At 40.3% G+C, this 26,668-nt stretch overlaps 1 protein-coding gene across 1 annotated transcript; it reads left to right on the forward strand.

Moving 5' to 3' along the window:
* LOC139733592 (DNA excision repair protein ERCC-6-like) lies at positions 1-24,327 on the forward strand. The gene is made up of 21 exons (XM_071644405.1): positions 1-76; positions 2,101-2,223; positions 3,465-3,775; positions 4,440-4,569; positions 4,880-4,979; positions 5,445-6,125; positions 6,843-7,015; positions 7,865-8,061; positions 10,598-10,750; positions 11,834-11,972; positions 12,339-12,509; positions 13,119-13,295; positions 14,441-14,653; positions 15,180-15,404; positions 16,236-16,343; positions 17,242-17,456; positions 17,822-18,468; positions 19,663-19,797; positions 21,209-21,401; positions 22,192-22,279; positions 23,677-24,327. The coding sequence occupies exons 2-21, from the start codon at positions 2,137-2,139 to the stop codon at positions 24,109-24,111; spliced, it is 4,578 nt and encodes a 1,525-aa protein (XP_071500506.1). The 5' UTR covers positions 1-76; positions 2,101-2,136; the 3' UTR covers positions 24,112-24,327.
* The last annotated feature ends 2,341 nt before the right edge of the window (positions 24,328-26,668 follow it).

Genomic DNA, 26,668 nt, shown 5'->3' on the forward strand with positions numbered 1-26,668 from the left:
TAGCAGCTTGGAAAAGCGTACCAGTGTATTCGCACGATAACACGAAACACGGGAGGAGAAAGCTTGTCGTAATCAGGTAAGAAATCACTGCTGTATGTCTCCAAAATCACTTAAACTTGTCAGTGTTTGGGGTAAGAGTCGGCATAAAATTACCCAGTTTAACAGAACGGTATGGCGGTATCGGTAGTGGAGTGAAAAAAGGTAAACAGCAGCGTACGGTTAGCACGGTTAGCTCGACTTACACTTAAGTTATGTATCCCGAGGCTAGCCCCGTGCCACACGGCGGACGTACTGCACTGTGTGGTGGTAGTGGTTGGTGGGTTCTTTGCCTTTAGTAAATTTACATAACATTTGATTACCCCGAATATCCGGTCACAATGAATGAAAATGTTATCATGTGTAGATTCAGCAGATCGGCTTATAATGGGGAAATGATAGACCTGTACAGAATACAATCTCTTTTTTTACCACTGAAATTTATTGATGAGTGAGCAGTAAATGAGCATTTGCGTAGGATTTTACATGTAACGACTAACGTTACCAATACTTTGGTAACGTTAAAAGCAGGACCCTTGAAAATTAATGTTGATATGCTTTGATAGCAGGTTAAAAGCAGGACCCTTGAAAATTAAAATAAAATTTGGGTAAGTAGGCCAAAAGTTAGTATCTTTTGTAATGCACAGCACTTTGTTACTTTGACCGAAAGATCGGTCTGTATCTGTCCGTCGGGGAATGTTCCGCGGAGACTGCGTCTGGCTTCACGGATCCCCTCCGTATACAGACCGAAGTCAATGATGCCAGCTACTGTGTGGCAGTAGCGCACAGATAAAACGTTACGATAAACCAAATTACAGGCAGCTTTTTTACATTCAAACAAGTTTGACATGATATGACACATTATGCAGCAATATTTGGGGTTAATTTCTCACATTTTGCAATCGAAATACTCACAGTAACGCGGTTATAATGCAGAAATTTTATCCATATCGCAACATCGCCGTTCGCTAGCTGTAAGTCGCCATTTTGAATCTGTAAACCAATCACATGCGAGGTACTTTATTAAGTAAAAAAAACATGTAGAAACTACCTCGCATGTGATTGGCTAATAGATTCATACTGTATGTTTCTGCAGTTTGAACGTGACGACGCGACGGGCTGGTTGATGTGTGTTTTGCGTTGAAAATTCGACCGAAATATTGGATTATTCATTAATCTGGTGAGTGTAGTCTATTCTTGAATAGTTGATTTAACTATTCAAGCTTAAATTTACCGACCTAGAGCCGTGAATTAGACGCAATCGAGAAGGGTGAGGTACCTCACCCAATTTTCCATAGAGACAGTGGTTAAGAACATCCACACAGCAATGGGTACTACAACCTTCCGTCTGTCTACGGAGGACGGCGTTAATGGCAAAATACAAAAGAGTCCTCCGGACAGACGGATCTTTCTGTCTATTTGTTACTGTACTCGGCTCAGCAACAAGGCAAGATTTCAAACTGCCAAAGCTTTTGACTCATCCAATCTTGTGCTGAAGTGCTGTTTATACTGTGGAGAATATTTTGTACAATTTTCTCCCAGTTTCAGACTGGTAAATGTACTGCCCACTGGATACATCCGGTTGTATGTAAAAAAAGTGAATTAGCATGTTCCACATGATACAGTATATCAACCAATAATGTTCATATTGGAAATGGTAAAAGGTAATGTAATGATTTGTTTGTTGAGCCGTGCAACAAAGCTGCATTGAATATTTTACAGGTTGTCAATTTGCTGGTCATTGCTGGCCATCAGATGGTCATTTTGTCCAAAATGAACTGATTGGGCTGTTTGCTGAACTGTGGATTTTGTTTTTCGTCACCTGTCCATTTCATTATAACTTTCATAATAAGTTTGTATCTCCAGTGAAATTTTCCTCTGAGAATAAAACTGATACCGCAGAGGAATTCCCACACTAGCAGTCCCACTTCTTGGCATATTAGTGCCTAAATGATTCTAGTGGGTACAGTCCAACTGTCACATCCTACAATGTATCTCAGATTTTTTTAGTATTGGAGTTAACCAAATGCACTTACAGGAATCTTGTTGAATTTCCCCCTGGAGACTGGCATTGTAGGAGATCTACAAGTTTGTATCACCATGGATACAGATCACGACGGGGATGACTCTCAAGGAGTGTCTATCAAGCAGTCTGAACTAGTGCCAAGTACCTCCGGCATACTAAAGGTGAGAGTGATCGATAAGAAATTTGATCAAAAGAGAGAGAGAAAAAAAAAACAATTTTATTTTGTTCTAACTAATTAAACACCTTGTACTAGGTCTTTGGTTTATATAATATTCTGAGTATTTATGTACAAAGAAACCAAGCAGAAGTTCAGCAGTTTCTCCAGGTTATCACCGACCAAACAATCAGTCATGATGCTTCTCTGTTTTTATTCTGTGGATATGTTTTGCTGCACCTCTCTCCATTTATTTTGTTAAATTTTATTAATGAAGGAGCAATGTGAAATATTTCTGTTCTGGCTTTGATCTACATATCCATTGAGATGTATTGGCTTTGAAATGGGAAAAAATGCTCTGTATATGAAGTTGTGTCAAGAAACTGATGAAAAATTTTCCTCAGCCAAACAGGCTACAGCCCATTATTTGGAATTCTGACAAACCTGCATGGATTTGATGAGTGCCTAGCGTGGAAGTAGGCGTACATCAGGAGCTTTTAGTTTGATTTAAAAAAGAAATAATTGATAGCAGAACCAGGGCTGCACAATAACCCATTTTTTCTACTGGTCCGACCTGTCTGTTGGACCAGTAGGTACCCAGTTTTTCTATTTGCTACTGGTCCATTCCTGAAAAAGTTACTGGTCCGATAGTGATATTTATTGGGCAGGTACCATCGGACCAGTGCCAGTGTGCAGCGTTGGCAGAACTGAAAATGGCCTATTTCTACTTCTAGGCATCATTCCATTCTGTAAGCACACCTGTAGAAAGTACACAAGCTGTACCATTAGTTGGGAATCTTGTTCAGTCCATGTCCATTTAACTAGCAAGAAAATAACTGGCAAAATTTTCTGGTAATCTGAAGGGTTGAATAGAAATATGTCCATCCATAAAATACAGACGAGGGGAATTAACTGAAATTGGTGTACAACATGAAATAATTTATTTCTTGTTTCATAGGAAGCTAACTTCACGTGTGATATGTGTAGAAGTGCTACACTCATTGTTATTTCTGGTTTGGTCTATAAATAACATGCTGCAATATCATCCTGGTGCAAATGACACTGTGATATCTGAGCCAAGAAACTTACGAACCCTTAATTTGCTTCGAGTGTTGATAGGCACTGAAAACCCCATAGCCTTGTACACAGTGTTCAAAGTCCCTGGTGCAGAAAGAGTTGAGTAAGGGCCAATATTAGTGGCATGCATAGTTGTCTTGTTACATTCTACATTGTGATCTTGAATTTCAGAATGAGTCTATGGCTACCGACTCTTCCACAAATGGCGGTGCGAATGACACCGAGACACAAGGTGCCACAGAGACCGTCAACAAAAAGGCAAAAGGTGCCAGTATCTTCCACGTTGACACCAGTAGGATCCACGCGGTGCCGGTCTCGGAGCAGGCCAGCGAGCTGCAGGACTTGGGAGTGAGCGTCTTCAACCAGGATGAGTTTGAGCAGGGCGTCCTGGCCCAAGTGGACCAGGCCATTTGCGCAGAGGAGGCACAGCTCGCCAGGCGGAGGGATGAGAAGGAGCTCCAAACAGTACAGGATAGCATCAGGTAAAGGAAAAGTCAGCCCTGTACCATGGTCTTTGATGATGAATCTATAAAACAACTACTGCAAATAGCATTCTGCTGTGTTCTTGTTGTGGAATGAGATACTGTAAAAGTGGATATTTTCGCACTACTAATTTTTCGCGCTTGGTCAAAAAAAAAAAAAAAAATATTCGTGTGCTTTTATTTTCGCGCTAGTTTCTGGTTTCGCGAAATGCGCGAAAACTTCAACACCATGAAAAACACTTTTACAGTAAGTGATTCTTAATTTTTCAAGAAGCAAAGCAGATCGATGCATGTGAATTAGAGTTATATTCTGTTATATCACTGTTTGAAATGTGAGTGTGTAACAAGTTTATAAGGATTAGTGCCAAGCCTGTAGTTTTATACTAAAGTTACATGTACCACAGCTGCACAGGTCACCTTCCATGTTGAGAGGCGCAGCCCTTTTTTGATAAATATTCTACCTGCAATAGAATCTGTTAATCAATGGAAATATAGGTAGCTAAATCAGTAAATCATTCCTTGTTCATGTTTTCTTCCTTTTAGTGTGGGGGAAGTTGGAAGGGTCTGGAGGCTGCTTATGGATTGATCATAGTGATTTTCCATGTTTCAGTGTCGTGTTGTCATGCATATCATGTTCAAAAGTGAGTACGATTTCATTTGACAGAACTTGCCAGCAAGAATTGAAACACCTGCAGAAGGCTCAAGCCAACATCCGCATCCCGGCAGGTTCATCTGCCAGCAGTCGGGAGGTGCAACGCAAGCTGCAGACCATCAAGAAACAGACAGAAAACAAGGTAACTGTTGCATAGATTTTCCATGATGTGCATTTGAGCCATGCTGCATAATGGGTTTCCAATGTGATGACATTAAGATAAGTGAATGCAAGATAGTATATTTGAAGAGTATCCATGTCAGAAATACTCGTCTATCAATATTTATGTGTTGTAGTGTCTTTCATAGTGTTCCTTCATGTTGTTTGCTACTTAATAAGACGGTACTTTGATATTGATGAATGGTTTGAATTTGGTGCTTTTTATTATTCACTGAAGTGCAATTGTTTTCGCTCTTTAATGTGTGTAATCTTTGTTTCTCTCCAATTTGCAGACCAAACAGTTAAAACGTTTGAAGGCCAAACGTAAATATCTGGCAAAACCTCTGCTTGGTGACATTGAAGATGCTGACTTTGGAGACCTATCTGATGAAGGTAATAGATTACATCTGTCTGTGGAAGGGGAATTTTCTCTGATGAGTTGCATAGTTATTTCCTACTTGTCTTGCAAGATGTAAATCTGTCCGAGTAGAACCTCTAAGACACACAATACAAGTTTACAACTGCAGGCTTATTGTGTTAATGGCAACGATTCAGTGTGTTGTATTGACATACAAATGTAGTTACGGACAAAATATGTTGATTCCCAATGACTGCAATGTGTCACTGTTTGAAAATTTGTGGTCAGTGTTTTTTCAGTTATCTTCTGAAATGTGTTTTTATGACGATGTGTGTGCATTATGTATTATTTGCAATTAATTTGTGTATTGTACATGTCCAATTGTGTTTGTGTGCTTGTCTTTTTGTTATGAGAGACAGCTGTAAAAATGTTTGTATAGATGTAGCCTTTATGAGTAATCATCATGACCATAATCATATATAATCTGCTCTTTCTAGGAGGAGCTGAAGGAGGCTCAGCTTCAGTGTATGAGAAACTTCTCAGTGGAGGCGCGTCAAGTGATACCACTCCTGGCCCAAGCCGCGCCAAGGAGACGGAGCACGAACGCCTCGTCCGACTTGGAGAAATGACCCCATTTGGGACCTCCCTCACCCTCAGTGAATCATCCGAGAAACCAAAGTCCAAGACAATAAAGCCGACAATAATCACTGACTTCGAGAAGTTTCTTGGTGAAAAGAATGTGGAGCTTTACAAGAAGCACAAGATGGCGTCCAAGTGGAAAGGGTCGTCCAAGGCCAAGTTGAAGGGTTCATCCTCGGGTAGTAACGACGGGAGCCTGCTTCACAGTCTACTGACACCCAAGGTGGAACCGCCAAGTGGAGAAGTGGCGCAAGGCTCGAGTGAGAGCCAAAAGAGGGATGCGGATCGCCCCGGGGCCCGAGCGACCAAGGATGGGAAGAAGACCGAGAGGAAGCGGTTGGAGTTTGAACCCAAGCATTACAAGAAGGTGAAGAAGAAGTGGGACAGAGGGGCGTCGGCCTCACAGAGGAAAGCAGCAATGGCCAGGGACCTGACGGAGAACTGGGACAGCGATGGGGAAATGTTTGACGACGGAGATGAGGAGTATATCCCTGACAGAGACTCTGAGGATGAGGCTTACTTTGATGACGATGCCAACTCAGGTAAGACATTTCAGTGTTGCTTTCTTTTTTCTCCCACATTTTTCTTCTGTGAAAGTAAATCAAGTTGTTGTTTCATTAAGTGTTGAAAAAAAAAGCAGGAATTAAAAGTCTGCAATGCTCTGGTTTGCAAAGTTTCACCTTGGAGGTAATTGAAAGTAATCATCCATAGATATTGCAGTCTGGCATCAGATATTTGTGCTAAGATGAAGTCGTTAAGTTTTGAGAGATGGGAATCAAAGGATGGTACAGTGTTTGCTGGAAAGTTGCACAGTAACTACACTGTAAGTGTATGATGTGTGCAAAGTTTTGTGAGAATGAAGGTGCAAGAAAAGGATGCGTTTATATGACCTCAATAATGATATCAAATCATGAGCCATGCTTTGACATTGTCAATGGCATACTATATATTGCCACCCCAAGGCAAAAGGAAGTAACTCTGAATTTTTATCAAAACCATTTTCCCCCCCTTGATATAGGGTATTTTTGTATGCTCTACATGATGGTGAAGAAATTGAGGTCATATGACACATAATTTCCGAAATAGAGACGTCAAAAGGTAGCAATGCTACACATTTCATCATAAAACAATTATGTTTTTCTTCATTTACTAAGAAACTCATTCCACAGAGTTGCTTCCTTTTATCATGGGATGGCTGTATAAACTTATCTTGACTCTGGAAAACCGTTGTCTGAGTTTCTTTATTCTCTGTGATGCAGAGGAGGAGCAAGTACCGGGCAGACGATTTGCCCGACCCAAGAAGAGGAAGCTGGTAGAAGCAGTCCAGGATGGAACCATCACCAGTCTCAGCGATCTGAAGCGGCGGGCTCGGATACGGTCCAAAAAAGCCTGGGAGTCTAGACAGGGCAAGGTCCAAGATGATTCCTCTCAAGTAAGAATCACAGTAAAGGTGTGATGGCGAGTGAAAAGTGAAGTTGTGGACTTCTCCGGGAAAGATTAAAGGGATTGTATAGTGTTTGTTGAGACCTAACTTAAGTTTTCTGGCATTTTCTGGTGAGATAATCAGAAAGCTTGTATGAAACATGAAAGAGCATGTGATTCCAAAAAGAATTTGCCGTTTATGAGAGAAAAATTGGTTTTGAAATGGCTGAGATATCCAAAACAAGGTGATCCGAATAAAAGGTGGGACCCACCTTTTATTGCGATTGCTTTGTTTTACTTTGTTTCCGGCTGTCTCAGCCATTCCAAAACCAATTTTCATCATATAAACTTTGAGTTCCTCCTAGGATGCCATGCTCTGTACTAGTTCATAAGTGGTGTCTTGGTATTGCGCAAAAAGTTAAAAGCCAAATCCTTGTCTCTACCAATACTATGCTATCCCTTAAAAGTCATGCTTATAAATATGTCTCAGTTACAAACAGGATGGCATCTTGCAGTTGCTGTATGTATGATTTTGACACCAATTGCTATGATATGAAACGTCTTATCATTTATGCGGGTGTAAGTGTTCGTTTCTCTGAGTGTGCTTGACGTGTACTATTATGTCTGTGTGTGTGTGAGTATTAATTCGTGGATGTATATCTATATATATGTATCAATATGCCATGGACATCTGGATACCTGTTTTTTGAAATTATGCCAAAACCATTGCCCCTTGCAGTTTAACTTCAGGGGAAAGTAATGACACATACTTCACATTGCATCACACGGAGCAGCACACAATGGTTGCTTGGACCTGAATTTTGATTCCGATGAACCTTTGGTTTGCCTCTGTACACAGGAGCAGTATGCCAGACGGCTGAAGGAACACAAGAGGAGAGAGCTGAGAGAGAAGGAAGCCAAGATGGCGAAGAGAGAGAGACTGGGAGATGGTGAAGGGGATGGAGACTCTAGCAGCATATCAGATTCTGAGGAGGAGGATGTTGACCTTGACGGAGGCTTCAAGATCCCTGCCAGAATCTGGAAGCGGTTGTACAGGTTTGACATTTGTCACTCATATTTCTTCCCATTCCCCAAGTCAAAATTCAGCTAGTTTGTAATACAGTCAACTTCGGATACCTCGAATTCGTCGGGACTGAAGAAAATGGTTCGAGGTACGTGAAATTCGAGGTACGCGAAATTCGAGGTACGCTTACGTGCGTCAAATTTTCTTCGACTTATCCGACGTTTATCGATGTTCAACATGGTATCTGTTATAGTGCCTACCGATTGTTTGCATGCTTGTCAATTGGAATTCAATCGACTCTTATATGAATGAATTGAATGAAAATCGGAATTGAAATCAAAATTTCAGAAATGAAGATTTTTGTGGCCCTATCGCGCCACCAAGAAAAGTCGGATGTTTGCCTTTACTTTTGAAGATGAACAGCGGTAACAATCGGCTCCGTAAGATACTAAGATAAATGTCGGATGTTTGCTCATACTTTTGGAAATGAAAAACGATAAGACTCGACAGGTCCGTATGGTGCTAAAACTAATGTCAGATATTTGATTTTGCGTTCAGAAATGAATAAGGATAACATTCGGCTCCGGAAGACGCTGAAATAAATGTCGAATATTTGCTTTGACGTTCGGAAATGAAAAACAATATTCAACTCCGTACGATGGGTAGATAAGTGTCGGATGTTTCCTTATACTTTCGAAAGGAAATAGCAATAACATTCGGCTCCGGAAGATGCTAAAATAAATGTCAGATGATCGCTTTTGTGTTCGGAAGTTGCAGTAATATTCTGCTCCATACGATGCTGAAATAACTGTATGATGTTTGCTTTTAAATTTCGAAATGAATAACAGTAACATTCAGCTGCGTTCAATGGTAAAATTAATGTTTGATGTTTGCTTTGACGTTCGGAAATGAGTAACAATAACATTCAACTCCCACTTTTTTCATTTCAAACGTAAGTTTTGACCTCCTAAATATATAGGCATCAACTTTTATAATAATTTATGCGCCTATTTGCTAAATCTTAAAACTCAGAATAGGATGATGGATTTTCTATTCATTTGTTTTAGACATGGGCATCTGTATCACTTTAATAATGCTTAATATTCATTTTTCTTTGTTTAGTAGGACCGATTTAGTTTTTCTAATGTTTTCTCCATTTTTTTTTTTTTTTTTTTTGGTGTGTCACCAGATTCTAATTTCGAGAAAATTCGACCACCAAAAAATAAAAATCAGTGATACTGGTGGCCCGATAAAAGTTAGTGTGGAGCCCTGTCTATTCTATTCTTTATTATGCTCGGCCTATACTTCCACATCATATTCCACAATATTTTCATAATCGCATTGCTGAAAAAAAAAAAAAAAAACAGTGCTTGCGTTCTCTGGGAAGAATACATGAAACATACCTCGTGAAAGGCAAAAAAAAAAAGTTAAAAAAGGCACTACGCAGGAGATTGATGTTTGGACAGTGGACCGTGATTAATGCCAAAGATATAACTGTCAATACCTACGCAGGCGCACCATGACGGTAAAGTAATCTACGCGCACGGTATGACAATCATGATCAAGAATTAAAACACAGTGGTTAAAGAAAAGAAGATGATGGGGCAGAGCGTAGTGCTATCGTAAGCACTCCATTGGCAAGGGTGCTATGTGCATACCGTGTACGTATGTAGACCTGTAGGTGTTGGGGATTTTTCTTGTCAGCTGTGTACCGGGTATTTCTTTGGGCGCGCGATTGTTCTGGTCGGGAATATTTACAGTCGAGTGTGAAAAGATTTTTGACATGTCTTCTTCGCTGTCCATGCGCGCTTAATCGGAGATGCTGCTGAGTGATGTTTGCAATTTCGATTCGAGCTACATGCTGGGAAAAACAATAAGTTAAATAAGATCGGGACAGTAGATTTCACTTCGAGGTACCCGAACTTCGAGTTATTTTCTTCGAGCTACGCGAATTTTAATACACGTAAACTCCATAGCAACAATCGGGACTTTCATTCTGCCCCCGAGGTAAGTGATATTCGGCTTATCCGACGTCGAGGTATCCGAAGTTGACTGTATTTCTTTCCTATGTAAACTGTTGCTGCTTGACAGCTTGAGTAGGTCTGAGTGGCAAGGCAATGACAAATAAATGGTAATTGTGTTATGGAACAACATATTGCATGCCCACGCTGCATTGAAATATGAATGCATAGTGCATGTGGTATAATCAAGCTGTATGTCGTCAAAGTATTATGGGAGTCATTCATGATGTAGTTTCTTGTTCTAAAGTTCAAAAACAAACTTAACGAGATTAATTTTATTCTTATTCTCTCTATTATTATTATTACTATTAATTTATTGTTATTATTATCATTATTATTATCATTATTATTATTAGTAGTAGTAGTAGTAGTAGTAGTAGTATCATTATTCTATTATTATTATTATTATTCATTAGATTATTTTTCTAATTATGGTTACACAGAAAAGGTTTCCACTGTAAAAGGGACTGTGCTACTTTTTATGTGAAGCATTTATAAGGTCAAGGTTGTAGGTCAAATGTAGACGTATGTTATTGTGTGATGACAGGTACCAGAAGATTGGAGTGAAGTGGCTATGGGAGCTGCATCGCCAGAAGGCGGGAGGCATCATCGGAGACGAGATGGGGCTGGGAAAGACCATCCAGATCATCGCCTTCTTGGCAGGGCTGAGGACGAGCCGTCTTCTCAACAAGGGCTTCAGGTAGGCTCTCCCCTTCTCCTAAGTGTGTATGGTCCATTAAATTGTGTCATATTCTTCTTTAGTGCTCCCGTCCTCCAGGAGTTATGTAATATATACTATACAAACTTATTTTCGAGAGGGTTTAATTTTTGCAAATTTAGCGAATCACTGTTGTACCACCAGTTTATCATTACACGAAAATATCTTGAACTGACAAGCATTAGTGCGCTTATGATAGCATTGGTGTCAAAATCGCAATAACAACATCTTGCAAAAATGTCTGTGGCCTCCTAATTCGCAAAAATATCTGCATACAAAAATAACAGCTTATGCAGTAATAATCATGCAAGGTGCAGCTTAATTTCTCGTATCTCTCTTGATTTTATCATTCCTACTTCATCTTCTTGATAGGGTATAGAAATGCTCTGGCAATTAATGTTCCATGCCTTCATACTGTGATTTCATTGGTGATATTATAACTGTGTTGCAGTTTACGAACAGAGGGCTAGAAGTCCATTAGCCAGGCCAGAGTATCCCCTGGGCTTGGATGAGATGTGTATGACTTTGTGTGATTCTTTGTACAGTGTATACCTGTTTTAGTGGCATGGACCCAGTGATGTAAATGTTAAATGAACAAAGTTGTGTGAGCTGTATGACTGCAGGATTTTACACAAATGATATGTCCACCAGCCGACAAATGTACATGTATATTTACGCATGGTGTATTGATGCTGTATGAGGGAGATACCGTAAGGGGAGAAACATTGATGAAGTGTTTATTTGTGAAAGACAAAGAGTAGTCTTTAATGCAAGGGGAAAGACAACCGAATAGTGAGAGACATGTAGGGAGATAATTTTAGATAGATAAATGTATAGATAATTGATAGGCAGACAGACAGAAAGATATAGATAGAGAGATAGACAGACATTGTCAGAGACTGAGAAAAGGGCAGGGTTTAAATTAGTGTCCATTTGCTGTGCTTGCAGCTATCGAGGTCTTGGTCCAGTCCTGATAGTCTGTCCAACTACTAGAGATAGACAGACGTTGTCAGAGACTGAGAAAAGGGCAGGGTTTAAATTAGTGTCCATTTGCTGTGCTTGCAGCTATCGAGGACTTGGTCCAGTCCTAATAGTCTGTCCAGCTACTGTCCTCCACCAGTGGGTGAAGGAGTTTCAAACTTGGTACCCTGAGATGAGGGTGGCAGTGCTACATGAGTCAGGGTCCTTCTCCGGCAAGAAGAAGGTGAGTTTGAACCAGTGGCAGGTCTGCCCCATCAACATTTGGGCTACTTTAATGTAGCCATAAGTGTGCAAACCTCTCAAGTACACTTTACAAGGAATATCTTAATCCTTATCATTGTCATGCAGTAGGACAGGACTGAATAGCTATTCAAATACAATAGTCTGTGGTATATTTTAGCTAATAAAAATAAGAGTTGTGGTGTTTCTTAAAAAGGATGCAGATTCTGTTTTATTGGATGACACTCTAATACTATATTTAGTGTGGCTTGTTTTTATAAGATGGTGCTTGAAGAAAATTGAGCGGGAAGAAAATCACCAGAATGTTCAGAGGATTTCTCAACATCAGCTTCCTCTATCTTATTTTCAGGAATACCTTGTTCGTGACATGGTCAAAGGTCACGGTGTCCTGATCACCTCCTTCTCCAACGTGCGCCTCCGCCAGGAGCTCCTGCTCCAGTTCAACTGGCACTACGTCATCCTGGATGAGGGCCACAAGATCCGTAACCCTGATGCTGAGATCACCCTGGCTTGCAAGCAGGTCTGTTTTTCGTAAGAAACAAAAACCTCTTCTGAAAATTATGTGGATCGTTTGAAAATGACTTTCATTTGGACTGATACTGTTGGATGTCCAAGATGATTCTCAGCAGTGAAGATGCATTGAATGGAGTGACTGAAACATTGGCATCCACACATATGGGGTTATATGCATAAGACTTTGCCTGTGTGATCATTTGTCTTCAGTGTGCCTCTATCTAGCACAATACCCACACTAATAGGTTCATGTGGGACCACCTGCAAATCATTTGCCACAGACTGCCTTCGAAATCACAGAAAGGCTAATCTTTACAGAGTGAAAATTTGTAGTGAGTGTGATGGGTGTTGAAGGCTTCTCAGAGGAAATACACAGTTCTGCTTTGCCCAGTGATACTGAAACCATTTTATATTTTGTCTTATCTATCAGAAGTATGTATACCTAGGTATGCAGAGTCTTTTCATGGTCAGAATCACTTGAAAAATGCTGGAAGCTCTGATCTTGCAAACATTTTAGCTCATTCAAAAACAATAATGACAATCGATCTGTTCTTGTATTTAAAACTGTATAAACTAATGGATTTAGTCTCTTTGTTAATCTTTTGTGCTCATGCAGTTCCGCACCCCGCACCGCCTCATCCTGACTGGATCCCCAATGCAGAACAACCTGCGGGAGCTGTGGTCCCTGATCGACTTTGTCTTCCCGGGCAAGTTGGGCACGTTGCCCGTGTTCATGCAGCAGTTCTCAGTTCCCATCATCCAGGGGGGCTACGCCAATGCTTCCAAGGTTCAGGTGAGATAATCGATGCGTGGACCAATAGTAACAACATCATCTGCTGAGAGTTAATGGCAGATCACTGTAAGATGAGGGACATACTGTATACGCCATATATTTTGTGAGTCTAAATTTTCGCGAATCGGGAATTCCCGACGATTTCGCTAGTGGTTAAATTTGCGATCATGGAGTCCTGTACTGAACAAAGAAGTGTACACGCGTACGTCACATTCACATCAGGATCCGAGTCAATATTTTCGCGCATCTTTAATTTCGCGAATAGCACCTGACTTGCGAAATTCGCGAAAATGAAAACCTCGCGAAATATTCGGCGTATACAGTATATATTTATGCGTCAGTGCCACAGACTTTGTGCAGAATTGTGCCATTCTGTGACATCTTGATTGATATGGTTGTATTATTTTGTTGTGTTTCCTTACTTTATTTTAATGCTCAGAAATTGTCTTCAGCTTAGAACCAGGGAGGCATTTTAAGATTTTTGTAGTGCATAGGTATATTTCAGGATGTTTTCATTTTTGCAAATTTCATGAGGTGACTGATGTATCTGAATATTAGATATCTGTAGAAACAAGACACAGTGAAGCCTGTCAATAGCGGCAACTCAAGGGAGATGAAAAAGTGGTCATTATAGATAGGTGATCGCTGTAGACAGGGTCTCTGATATGGCTTTTCTCTGAGGATTTTTTTTTTTTTTAAATAGCGGTAGATGGTAGGTGGCTGCTAGAGACAGATGGCTGCTAAGGCAGGTTTGACTGTATTGTTTCCCATATATGTCATATATTGCTTTCAAGACCTGTTGGGAATTCACTAACTTTGCTCGTGAAAAGGGATAATACATATTTTCACTTATTCCCAGTGCTTCGTGATTGTAAATTCAAACACTTATGTCCGCAGTCGTCTTACAACAGTTATTGCAATTCGTATAATATACTGGCATTAAAGAAAAAAAAAAAATGATTATGCCAAACATAGTTTTGGAGTTCTACCGTCTAATTATCAGCTGATGCTATGTGAGTTTGATGAAGCTCACAAATCCAAGGTCAGTGATGGAAACAAGTTTGCTGTATTAATTCTAATTTATATTATTATCATTAATTATTATCTTAATTGTGTGTACTGTGTTGTCATGACATAATGTCCAGGTACAAACAGCGTACAAGTGTGCCTGCATCCTGCGTGACACCATCAGCCCCTACCTGCTGCGCCGGCTGAAGGCTGACGTGCGCCATTCCCTTCAGCTGCCCTCCAAGAACGAGCAGGTGCTGTTCTGCCACCTGACAGAGGACCAGACCCAGGTCTACGAGGACTACCTGGCCTCCAAGGAGTGCAACCTCATCCTGAGGGGCGAGTACCAGGTGAGGATCCCTCGAGAGAGATCCAAGAGGTGGTGATGGAACCAGTGGATTGTGTTTTGTGCTCTCAGTACCAATATACAAGGTTGAAGCCCCAACACAGAGCAATGTTATCCTCCAAGCAAGCAAGACATCTGGTCCATAGTGTTTCTCTGTACCCAGCGAAATCGGTACTGAAAAGTGGATATATTCGCGTGAATAATTTTTCCCGCTTAGCCTGGTAAGAAGAGTTTTGCATGTTTTTAATTCCGCGGAATCAAGACATCAACTTCTGGAACAAATGGCAAGCAAAAGTATTCGTGTGTTTTTATTTTCGCACCAGTTTCTAGTCGCGTGAAATGCGCAAAAATTTTAACACTGCCAAAATTTCCACTTTTACAGCCTACCTGGTAGGAATCTGATTGTTATTGTGGATAGATTTAATGTATGTGTCTCTAGGTTTCAGATACATGTGTCAGAGTATCCTCCTGATGATAATTTTTGATGCGAATGAATGATACTATGTACTTTTGTTGTTGTGTACTTGCAGGTCTTTGCTGGCCTCATCACTTTGCGTAAGATCTGCAACCACCCCGACCTCGTCTCGGGTGGACCCAAGATTTATTCCCACCAGAACCTTGCTGACGATGATCTGACGGAAGACCAGCGGTTTGGTTACTGGAAGCGATCAGGCAAGATGATTGTGGTGGAGTCGCTCCTCAAACTCTGGAAGAAACAGAACCATAGAGTGCTCCTCTTCTCTCAGAGCAAGCAGGTACATTTGCTAGTCTCATTTCAGACCTCAAGATACACTTGAAATCCTGCATGGACAGTGCAAGAGATATCACAATAGATGCTTTCTTTTTCCCTTGTAAATGTCTAAGCAATTGGCTGTTAACATGCTATGCTTGCTTATCGGCAAACTTCACATACATTGTAAGCGCCAGTTAGCCAGCCCATTCGGGTGTAACAATGTGCTAATCAGTCAAACAACAAGGACAGGGTGAAACAATGCAGATAAAGTGGATTAGGTAAGCTCTATTCTCAGACATCCTTGCCAATGGAAGAACTCCAGTGGGTATGCCAACATCGAATAAGGCACAGTAAGGATTTAATACATATTGTTACATAAATATTATATCTCATATTGTTGAGGTGTATAGCTTTGAATATTATATATACGGCTGTACACTGTACATATCCTTGTTACATCCAGCTTCCCATGTACTGTTCAAATTGCAGATTTCAAATCTATAGGTGCGTGTTCAAAAGGGAAAATTACAATCCCCTGTATGTTGCTGTCATTGGGTCCATTTTTTGCCCATGTGATTTGTCCTTAGTCTGTAAAAAAATATTGCAGTTATCTATTTGTCAATTGCTTTTGAAGGATCTGGTCCACATTTACTCTATGCAGACCTGTTTTCATATTTGTCGGTGTCAGAAATTGTGTTTATAAGAATGACCTTGTCACATGTTTGACCTCTGAGAGTGCCATGACGACAAAGTGTATGTGTGTGTGTGTGGTTGTATAGGATTACACGCAGATCTATGAGTTGACAAAATCCCTATTGTCATGTGTTTTGCATTTTTGTTTCTTTTGCAATAGATGCTGGACATTATGGAAGACTATGTCAAGGACTACTATACATACATGAGAATGGATGGAACCACATCAATAGGGTCCAGACAGCCGTTGATCAACAAGTTCAACTCAGTAAGTGTGGTTTCCTGCCAATACTTTTCTGCTAATCCCAGAGAACAAATGTAATTATTGCATAATTTTTCATGAAGGTGCATGCAATTCACAACTTTTGCTGTACTTACTGTATAAGCTGTTATTTTTGCATACAGATATTTTCGCCAATGCGGAGGTTATGGACATTTTCGCAAGATGTTGTTTTTGTGATTAGACACCGAGGCTATTATAAATGCACTATTACCCTAGTGTATGGTGACATTTTCGCGTGTTCTTAAATTTGTGATCCAACTGTGATTCCTGCCAAATTTGTGTAAATTAAACCTGTGTGAGAATAAGAGCTTATACAGTATTGCACACAAATTATGTAGTCTTGTAACCCATTTTGTCTGCTTTCTTCTTCTGTTAGGTGGCTTTGTAAATTGTGTTGCTTTTTTTTTTTAACTTCTTGTGAAAACTTGTGAACTGTTTCTATTGTTTACTGAATAAATGTTATGCCGTACTGGAATGAAAACAGAAGTTTTGGTGCAAAATTGCAGAGTCACATGAAAGGTAAGAAGATTTTGATCGAACACTAAAATGACAGCATTTCAATGGGGACTGTGTGCTCTTGTGTGCTGATATTGTAAGATATCCTTATGAATTCCTTGTAGGGCTTCGTAAATGTAGCCATTAATATGGACATACTGTACCTCAGAATAGTGTGAGTTTTGGGTGTGTTAGAAACTACTTTTAAAAGGATCATTGCTTTAAAAAGGGTCCTGTAGACTCGCTGCAACCAAATCAGATGTGCTTTACCAATCAGTATATGGAGTGAAAATTTGAATTCAACGTCCCCCATAAAAAGTGTAGTGTGGTTTATGGCAACAAACTAAAGACAATAAGTGAATCAAAGGACTTTCACCCTGTCTCCTAGGACCCCAACATCTTCCTGTTCCTGCTGACGACTCGAGTCGGTGGACTCGGAGTCAACCTGACCGGAGCCAACAGGGTGGTCATATTTGATCCAGACTGGAATCCCAGCACAGACACCCAGGCGCGGGAGCGGTCATGGAGGATCGGCCAGAAGAGACAGGTCACAATCTACAGGCTCCTGACGGCTGGCACCATTGAAGAGAAAATCTACCACAGGTACGGAGCAGAGGGCATCGGGTCTTGGATGTGCCAAGAACACCTTCATTGTCTAAAGGAGATTTGAGTTTTGAAGGAATTCTGTTCTTTAGATACATTTGATTCCAGTGGAATGGCATTACCACACAGACTGCTGCTAGTCTGACCTATTTACTCCACATTTACTTTAGTTGACACTCCCTACACTAATAACAGGGCCTATATATATTTATTCATGCATCTGAAATCTGGTAATTGAAGGAAGCAGTTTTCTTGAATTTGAAAAAAAAAAATGGCTTCATTTATCTATAGATGTGCTAGGTGTGTAACATTTGAAATCTAAACAGGATCTGACAGCACCACTGTTCTCATCATTTGTCTTTCAGGCAAATCTTCAAACAGTTCCTGACTAATAGAGTCCTGAAGGATCCACGGCAGCGTCGCTTCTTCAAGTCCAATGATCTCTTTGAGCTCTTTACCCTCGGCACCGCCGACAAGGGCAAGAGTACGGAGACCAGTGCCATCTTCGCGGGCACTGGCTCCGAGGTGCGACCGGACGCGCCCCGGTCCAAGGCCAGCATCGGCCCCCTGACGAAGCTGGGCCGGAGCAAAGGAGCGGCAGAGGAGGCGGCGGAGAGGCGACGGAAGAGGGCGGAAGTCATACAGCGAGAGATGCTACAGAGGAAGCAGGCGCGCAATGAGAGACTAGGTATCAAGGTTGAAGCGGACGGAGGAAGTGGATATGCGAATGGTGCAGTCTCATCATCGGTGTCTGCGTCTCACAGTTTCCATAGCAACTCAACATCCTTTCTTGCCATTCAGGGAGACAGGACCGCAGTCTCAGAGACACACTCACTGAATCAAGCTTCTGAGGAGAGGGACACAATGTCGCCCCCAAAGAGACAGAGACTAAACTCTACAGATCGTGAACATTCCCATCTAGAGGATCCTCATTCCTCAAACTCACTGTCAGAGGTGAAAAAGAAGAAGTTGAAGTCGAGCGCAGAGAAACGAAGGAGAAAAAAAGATGCCAGTGAGTATGCTCTGAGTCGACCATGCAGTGGTGTGGTGATATTTATTGCAGATGTCTGTATGAATTAAAACTGTGTGATATCAGCAACTTCATTCTAGGGCATTCATGAACATCATTTTTACATTGTTATTGTCCGAAATTCTTTTCTGGAATCCAAATAAGGACCCACTCACACTTGATAGTTGTAACTGTCACTTTTTTTTTCCAAAAAAAAAAAGTGTGCAATTCCTTTTAAGAACAAAGAATGATGACTTCAAGTAAGTTTGTGTTGGAGATAGTAAGCCAGCTTTACAGGCATTTTCTTTTTTCAGCTCAGGGCAGTGACATGATGTGTGAAAATACTCCCCTCCCATAAAGAGAGAAAAGAACAACTACAGCAACGACACCCCCCCCCCCCCCCCCCCCCCCCGAAAAAAATAACCCAACAGCAACAACAACTCACAACAAATTCCCTTCATTTTTATATATCGCCTTAGTGAAGGCTAATGAATCATAAATGAGACCAAGAGAGAATGAAAGAGAGGTGAGGCATTAGGTTTATTTCACTGCCATGAATCGGCCGCAGTTTTGCAGTGCTGCTGTTGGGTAAAAAGTAGGTAATGCAGGTTCAAATCGCAGGCTAATTCCTTTTGTTTTCAATTGGTGTTCATAATGATAGAGATTGAGCCTGTCATCTTATTCAGGGAGAGTAACCGCAAAAAACAGGAAAAACATATTTCCTTCCTTTTTATAACCCTCTTTTACTAGCTTTCCAGATATCTTAAAGAGATGTCTTTTGGTAGCAATTGCCATCGTCAAGTTTAATCGCCCCAGATGTAATGGGTAAAGCTTAAACTGCTTTATGGATTGCTCCAGTTTCTTCATTTTTGTTGGTGTCTGCATTGTGATGTGAGCTGCATAGAATAAATACGGAAATAAACCATATGCCATTACATGTCATTTGAGGTATGGTTGTCATTGACCTGATTAGGACGGGCCAATTTTGCAAAAACACACATTTCCCATAGACTCCAGGCCCAGTATACTCGGGACCAATCTTCGACGGATTAAAAACTCTTCAACGCAGTCATTGCTGTTCAGGACTCTGCAGGATCCTTGTGTTCATTCAAGTTTTTCTTTCATTTCATTCAAGCGGTACAATTTGTATTAAAGCAATGTCATGCCTCAAAGCAATCGACTTCCACTCCCCTGCAGAAATTGATGGCCATAGGATTCCCCATCTTGCCAAGCACAGAACGTTCATCCCAAAGAAGGAGGAAGAGGAGGAGGAGACAGCCAAAAATGCAGACCAGGACAACTATGTCTTGCAGAAACTTTTCAAGAAGAGTGGTACGAACTCAAACAGTGGCAGTGGCTCATAGTAAACTTACATCTCTAACATTAGTTGTATAAGGCCCCCCCAAAAAAAAATTGTTGCATTGGCGTAACATGAGATTTTCAAATAGGGTCGGTCGGGCGGATTTTTTTTTTTTTTTTTTTTTTTTTTTTTTGCTACCTGCATTTTACGTGTAAAACTCGTGCTCAGCTCAGTAAACAGTTACAACTGCTGCACCGAATGTGCTGTGTTCATCTATTCTACAAATCATTTATGAGGCCGCTATTACTGGAATTATACCCCTTCTCAGAATTTAAAGATGTTGAAATCCCTATCCTGAATGTTTTCACTTCATATTTTACTATTTTGACTTAGATAAGATAGATGCAAATTGACCCATATGTACGATCTTTTCATCGCACACGGCGATCTCTATTACAGTCCCACATATACAGATTCGTGTAAGTTCTCCACACAAGAAACCTAGATGGCAAAACTGTGCACAATACATCGCAGTCTGAATGCTACGTATACACTGAATAAATCTTGTTAGAGTACGTGTCCGTGTTGGAAACAAATGACGTACTGATCAAGGAAGGCTTATGCGAGGCGCTAGATCTCTCCCTCGTACATCCGATATCCCCAGAGCCGTTTCCACTTCCGGGTTTGTGCGATCGCGATCGCAATCAACAAGATATTTGATATCGATAGCAAAAAAAAATTATAAAAAAACATGGGGTCGGCGGAATTTTTAGGGTCGGGCGGGTTACGCCAATGCAACAATTCTTTTTTTGGGCCTAATCAGCTGAGCACATTGGTTGACATTTTCTGTATCTTAAGTGTTCTATGTGGCTGTTTGAGCTTAAAATCAGTGTGTGTGCCATAGAGATACCACATGTTCCTTGTTCCGCCTCTGAGAGTATCAAAATTATCATATTGAAGCATGACTTTGTGGCCATTTGTTTTGTTCTTGTTGTTGTCTTCCACTTCCTTGAAATCATAGAGTCAAATTGCTTCAGAGCCCACACCTACTCTGTGTGTTGTACTTTTTCAGTAAGTGGCTGCGACTTATAGCATGCAACACACCCGCAGTGTAGTGGAAACTCGCCGTTTTCAGATTTGCAAATAAGCAAACCATGGGACGACAATGCATTCCTGTGAATATGAATGCTTATTTTCTACATCGAAGTTTGTATAAAACATTTTCTTTCGTGAGTTCTGAGTTGTTTTGGGGGGCTGGTTCCTTTATTAAACACACAAATTTATTAAAATTGAATTGAAAAAATGAGAGAGAAGAAGCAAAGTTTGGGTTGATTTGCAAAACAACTTATTTAGAGTGAGTACTGAGACAGGATAAGTAAATTGATTGCCACTTTTTCTGTTTCTCCATGCTATAATTCGTGTTCTGTGTATTGTGTACGATAGGGGTGCACAGTGCCTTGCAACACGACAACATCATGCAGTCGGCCAACCCCGACTTCGTCCTGGTGGAGAACGAGGCGGATCGCGTTGCCAAGGAGGCAGCCAATGCGGTTCGCCTCTCCAGGAGGCACTGCCACCGGGCCACCTCTGGGATCCCGACATGGACCGGAGCGGCTGGAGGATCACAGGGGGCCACGTAAGTAGAAGAGAAGAAATTTGCATTTATCTTGGACTATCAAAGTTTAAAGGTCCAGTTTACCTTTGGGAGCAGTGATTTCAAAAACGTTCAAGATATCACATTTGATGCATATGTGTATGTCTGTTGTATCACAAAAAAATCCTACCATATAGATTTTTTTTTGCAATAAAGCCTGAAATATAAGGAGATATCAGTGTTTTTTTCTCAACAAACCATAACTGTAGACAGTTTTAGTCTGGAAACATTTTCATTAGAACTACTGTTCACATTTTGTGTATTTAACAACACTTAACATCAATTATACAGATTCACATTTTTACAGTGGTTGCTTCTATCCCTAACTCACATTTTAGAACTATTTTAAAGCACTGATGCTTTGTTTTTGTTTCATCTGCAAATGGTAAATTATGCCTCCAATCTATCTTGACGAGTTCTGGCCTTGGAAGTCAATATGACCAAACTCTTCCCCTTGTAGGTATTGTACAGTATGGCATGCTTTAGGAGAGTGCTTGACACACCCAAAGTTAAAAGTGTCAGGTTAGTTTAGTTTAGTGAATACCGTGTTGCTCTTTCCATTCATGTTATGTTCTTCTGGGAGTGAATAGTTGTTCCATACATGTATTTTGTAATTGAATGTTATGAAACCTTTTTGATCTGAACTCGATATCCATTACTTTTGCTTATCAAGGCATGTTTTTGAAGAACATCGGTGGTTTTTGTAAACCAGGTATTCGACAATATTCATGGATACTCTACATGGATTAACAATCTTGTTTTGATCATAAAGGCCTCGATTTGGGGTGAAGAAGAACAGCAAGCTTGTTGACAATACTGTCAAGCAGAACTCAACCGAGGCAACCCCTGCCAAAAAGAAGGTAAGTCAACTCTTTTTCATTCATTGTGGTAGTTTAAATCTTTTCCATAGCTGCCAGTAGCAAAAACAACAAACATTCAAAAAGTGCTTAGCTTGAAATAATCTCAATGCTTTTAAAACATAAGACATTCCATCTTTCAGAAGCAGTAGGGTCCTCCCTAAAGTAGATATATAACAAAATTACTGTATAAGCTGTGATTTTCACATACAGATATTTTCGCAAATGAGGAGCTTACAGAAAATTTAGCAAAATGTTGTTTTACGGAATTGACACAGATGCAGTCACAGACGTAATTGCACTATTAACTTAGCACATTGTGACATTTTCTTCTGTTGTTAAATTTTGTTGTTTAAAGGGATCGTACAGTTTTGGTTGAGACCTAATTTCAGGTTTCTAACATTTTTTGGTGAGATAATGAGAAACCTCTTATGAAATATGAAAGAGCATGTAATTCTTTGAGGAATTCAATGTTTATTTGATGAAAATTGTTTTTGAAATGGCTGAGATATCCAAAAAAGAGCGATTCTAATAAAGTGTGGGACCCACACTTTATTACGATCGCTTTGTTTTACTTTGTTTTTGGATGTTTCAGTCATTCTAAACCGGATTTTCATCAAATAAACTTTGAATTCCTTTTGAAATGGTATGTTCTGTACTATATCGTAAGTATTTTCTTGGTATCTTGCAAAAAGTTAAAAGCCCAATTCTCATCTCTACCAATACTGTACCATCCCTTTAACACGATATATTCGTGGTATGAAAATTTCGCAAATTGGAGCCAATGGCCTTTCTAAATTCTTGCAGCGTGAAATTTTCATCAATTGCAACTGGCATCCAATTCATATTGTGTGGACAAGAACTTTCGCATGTATTTTAATTTCGCGAGTGTCAGCGCTCTCGAAATTTGCGAAATGAAAATGCACACGAAGATTCCTTGTTTTACGGTAATGGCTTACACAGTAAGCATGAGGAGAAGGCAAGACACATGTATGTTTGTTCCTCAAGTCTCTGGACTTGACTGGACTCAGTTTGTAAATTTATCAGATACATACTTTGCCACATGGTTGGTTTTCCAGGTAAAGCAGGTCATTTAGTGGTACATGCAACTTTCATTGCAGATCTACCAAGCATCAGTTAAGCATGGGGGTGTAAAATAAAGAATATTGCAGGCCAAAGTTGAATACTTTATCTTTGTAGAGGAAAAATGACAACAGGCTTCAAGTATATAGGTATCCTCCACAAAGGAGCTTTGAAATGATAAACATCGAGAGTAAACTTAATGTGTGCAGAACATTGGTTTCAAAAGAAATATAGCCAAGTTTTCATCAGGGGTTAAATAGAAAATAGCAGGACAGTGTCTGAAAATGTTGAGGCTTGTCACTTATTCATTCCAGAAGCTGTTTGGGAGTAAGAAGATGTTCGGTGGGGACATGGCAACTGCCTCGGACCTGAACGCCGATACCGATGAGCCTGCCGACATGCCATCCTCCTCAAGTCTCCTGGCCAGGATGCGAGCTCGCAATCACCTCCAGGACAATCGGGATGATGGCGACAACGACAGCGACAATGATGATGACGACTTTAGAGTCAGAAGTAGGGGCATGCCCGTGGGGACCGAACACGACGATCTCATGATGCAGATGGTAGATTTTGTCAGCAATCAGTCGCGCATTCCGGGCCAGGCGTCCACCGACGAGCTGCTGGAGGCCTTTGTCGGTAAAATCGAGAAGTCCAACTCGGCGCTCTTCCGCTCCATGCTGCGACAGGTTTGCACATTCCACCGGAGTGCATCCAAGGAGGGTGTGTGGAGACTCAAAGCAGACTTCCTGTAGACACCTTGAATTTACCTTACCTCTACTCCAAAGACCTACGGTACTTCAAACCTTTGAGTATTTACCAACTGGTAAAAAAAACAGAAAAGAAGTGATGGTCAGTCCTTGTGTTTCCCTTTTTCGTAAGGATGGTGGTTTCGTGTGAATTTGCCCCTATGCATGCTGCATTGAATATGTGGAGATAATACTGAGATGCAAAAGGGCCTAAGTACAGTTTGTTAGGAATAAGGGCATTACAGCTTACTGTCATGATCATGGACAGAATGCTCATCAATCAGTGAATCCGTAGCATTGCAATCACATGGTCTACAAGTCTCTAAGTTGTTGATGAACTCTATGCCAGGTTGCTACTGACTGCCTTTTGTAGCTCTGGGTTTTGTGTCGATGAGCTTGTGTAAGCAGGGGCGCGAAACATCACCAGAGCATGCATAATATATGAAACTTTTGCATGTTATATCCAGCACTTGATTTTGCTGGTAATAAATCCTTTTATTTCTGCCGACACATTCAGTGGCTTATAAAATTTGCTAAGGCACCTGAAATCGAGTTCATGGGCATCTGGATTTTGTATGGATGAGCTTGTGTGAGCAAGGCCGGGAAAAACCACCAAAGCATGCATAATTTGAAACTCATGCTTGTTCTATCCAGCATTTGATTGTGCTGGTAATTAATTCCTTTATTTCTACTGTCACATTCAGTGGCTTATAAAATTCGCTAAGGCATTTGATATCTAGTCCATGGACCATGAAAAGTTTGAGTGTGGAAATGCCTCCAACACTTCACATACACCGGCAGACATGCATTAGCGAAGACATGTGGACAGGGGCATATGCAAGTCACAAGCAACTTTTTTGTGCTTGTTGGATGGGATGAAGTAAAAGACAAGATTTAATGCAAAGTATTTCTATGAAGTGTGGCCATTTAGCATTATACTATATTTTGCTCATACAAAATATTTTTTCAGCTTTTTCATCAATTTAAAGTTTGTTTTGTCAGCTCGTTGCAAGTAGAATTACTGGTCATATGTTTATGTATTCATAGTCACTTAAAGTGATTCTCCTCTGCTAGCCATGCTATTATGTTTTTTCTTTCTATTTGTATCTTCCACATCTGTGTCAAGCACACAAAACCTGTACACAGATTTCTGAAATTGTTGCCTCAAAAAATTTTGGTATGTGGTGTGTAAAATTTTATGGTAACAATGCATGGTTCATGATCATTCGATGGATTTTGATTCCTCCAGATTCAGTGAGCACCTTTAGAGGTACATATACAAAATTGCACCTTAACTGGTGCTCACTGGTCTGAAAGGTGCAAAATTACCCCCTAAAGGTGCACAGTTGTGTCACATGTAATGGTGCAAATTTGAACTTTTTTTTTTAAAAGATTGTAGCTTTCAAAAATACTCCAAATTTGACACAAACATGAGACTCTCTAACCTGAAAGTGGGACTTAGTATGTCTGAGTAGTTTTTTTTTTTATGTAGCAATCTATAGCCCAACATTTTATTTTAGTGAGATTTCATACAACATGTACTTGGAACTCTGCATTACAGTAACACTCTGTTCAATAATTTCTTTTACTAGCTGTAGAGGATATCAAAATTTTCTGCAAAAATATTGTATGATCCCATTGGACCAATCAGGAGAAAAGCATTTGTCACACTTTGGTTTTGTGTGCACAAGTGGTGCACCTGTCTGCACCATCCCTCCCAAAATCAATTTTCTGTGAGATACTGTTTCCCTTGAAGAAAACATGCAGCTGGCCTGGTTCCCAGAAGAAATGCTTTCTGTGGAAGGCACTGCCAAACACACCTTATGCTGTGGTAAAAGTCATTTTATAACCATTTAGTACCTTGTACTGTACATGTGCATGTCTCTTGAAATGTGCCCTTTTTGCTTCTTTTTCTATCAGTTTCTAGGTATCTTTTTTCCCCACTTGACCTTTTCATGGCTATGGAAGTCTTGTGAAGTCACATCTTATACGTATGCATTCATGGAAGTGGATCAGGTTTTAATGCTGCTCTTTTTTTTTTTAATGGGAATGAAAACATAGAAATTATAAAACAAATTCTAGAGTAAGTTTCAGTTAGGAGCTGAAACCAGAACACCAGCTGTTGGTAACTTGATTAAAGAGTGGCATATCCCAAAAATTAAAGAAAAAAACCCCCACCTAAATGTAACTTTACAGTAATGAGAATACATTCATGCCCAGTGATGGATATCTGTGCATACATACAATGTATCTACCCACTGTTTGCATTGTACATGCACCAGCATGTGTGGAATATTTGGACATGTCATACCAAGTGGTCATCAAGCAAACCATGTAAACACTAAGCCATTCATTTCTGAACAATAAAAACAATTTGATTCAGTCATTTGCGTGGATGGAATTCCATGATATATAAGCACCGCCTTAAAAATCATTCGTGCGTTACAGTCTACACTCTTGTGTAGTATCATCAAACATTACCTCGTACATAAATGTACAACACAACAGATGCAGTGCATACTTAGCCTAGTTCCCATCATTCCTACAATGACCTTGATGCCAA

The sequence above is a fragment of the Diadema antillarum genome, unplaced genomic scaffold, assembly GCF_040938485.1.
Source record: "Diadema antillarum isolate AM-2024a unplaced genomic scaffold, OU_Dant_1.0 seq00000484_RagTag, whole genome shotgun sequence".
Lineage (NCBI taxonomy): Eukaryota > Metazoa > Echinodermata > Echinoidea > Diadematoida > Diadematidae > Diadema > Diadema antillarum.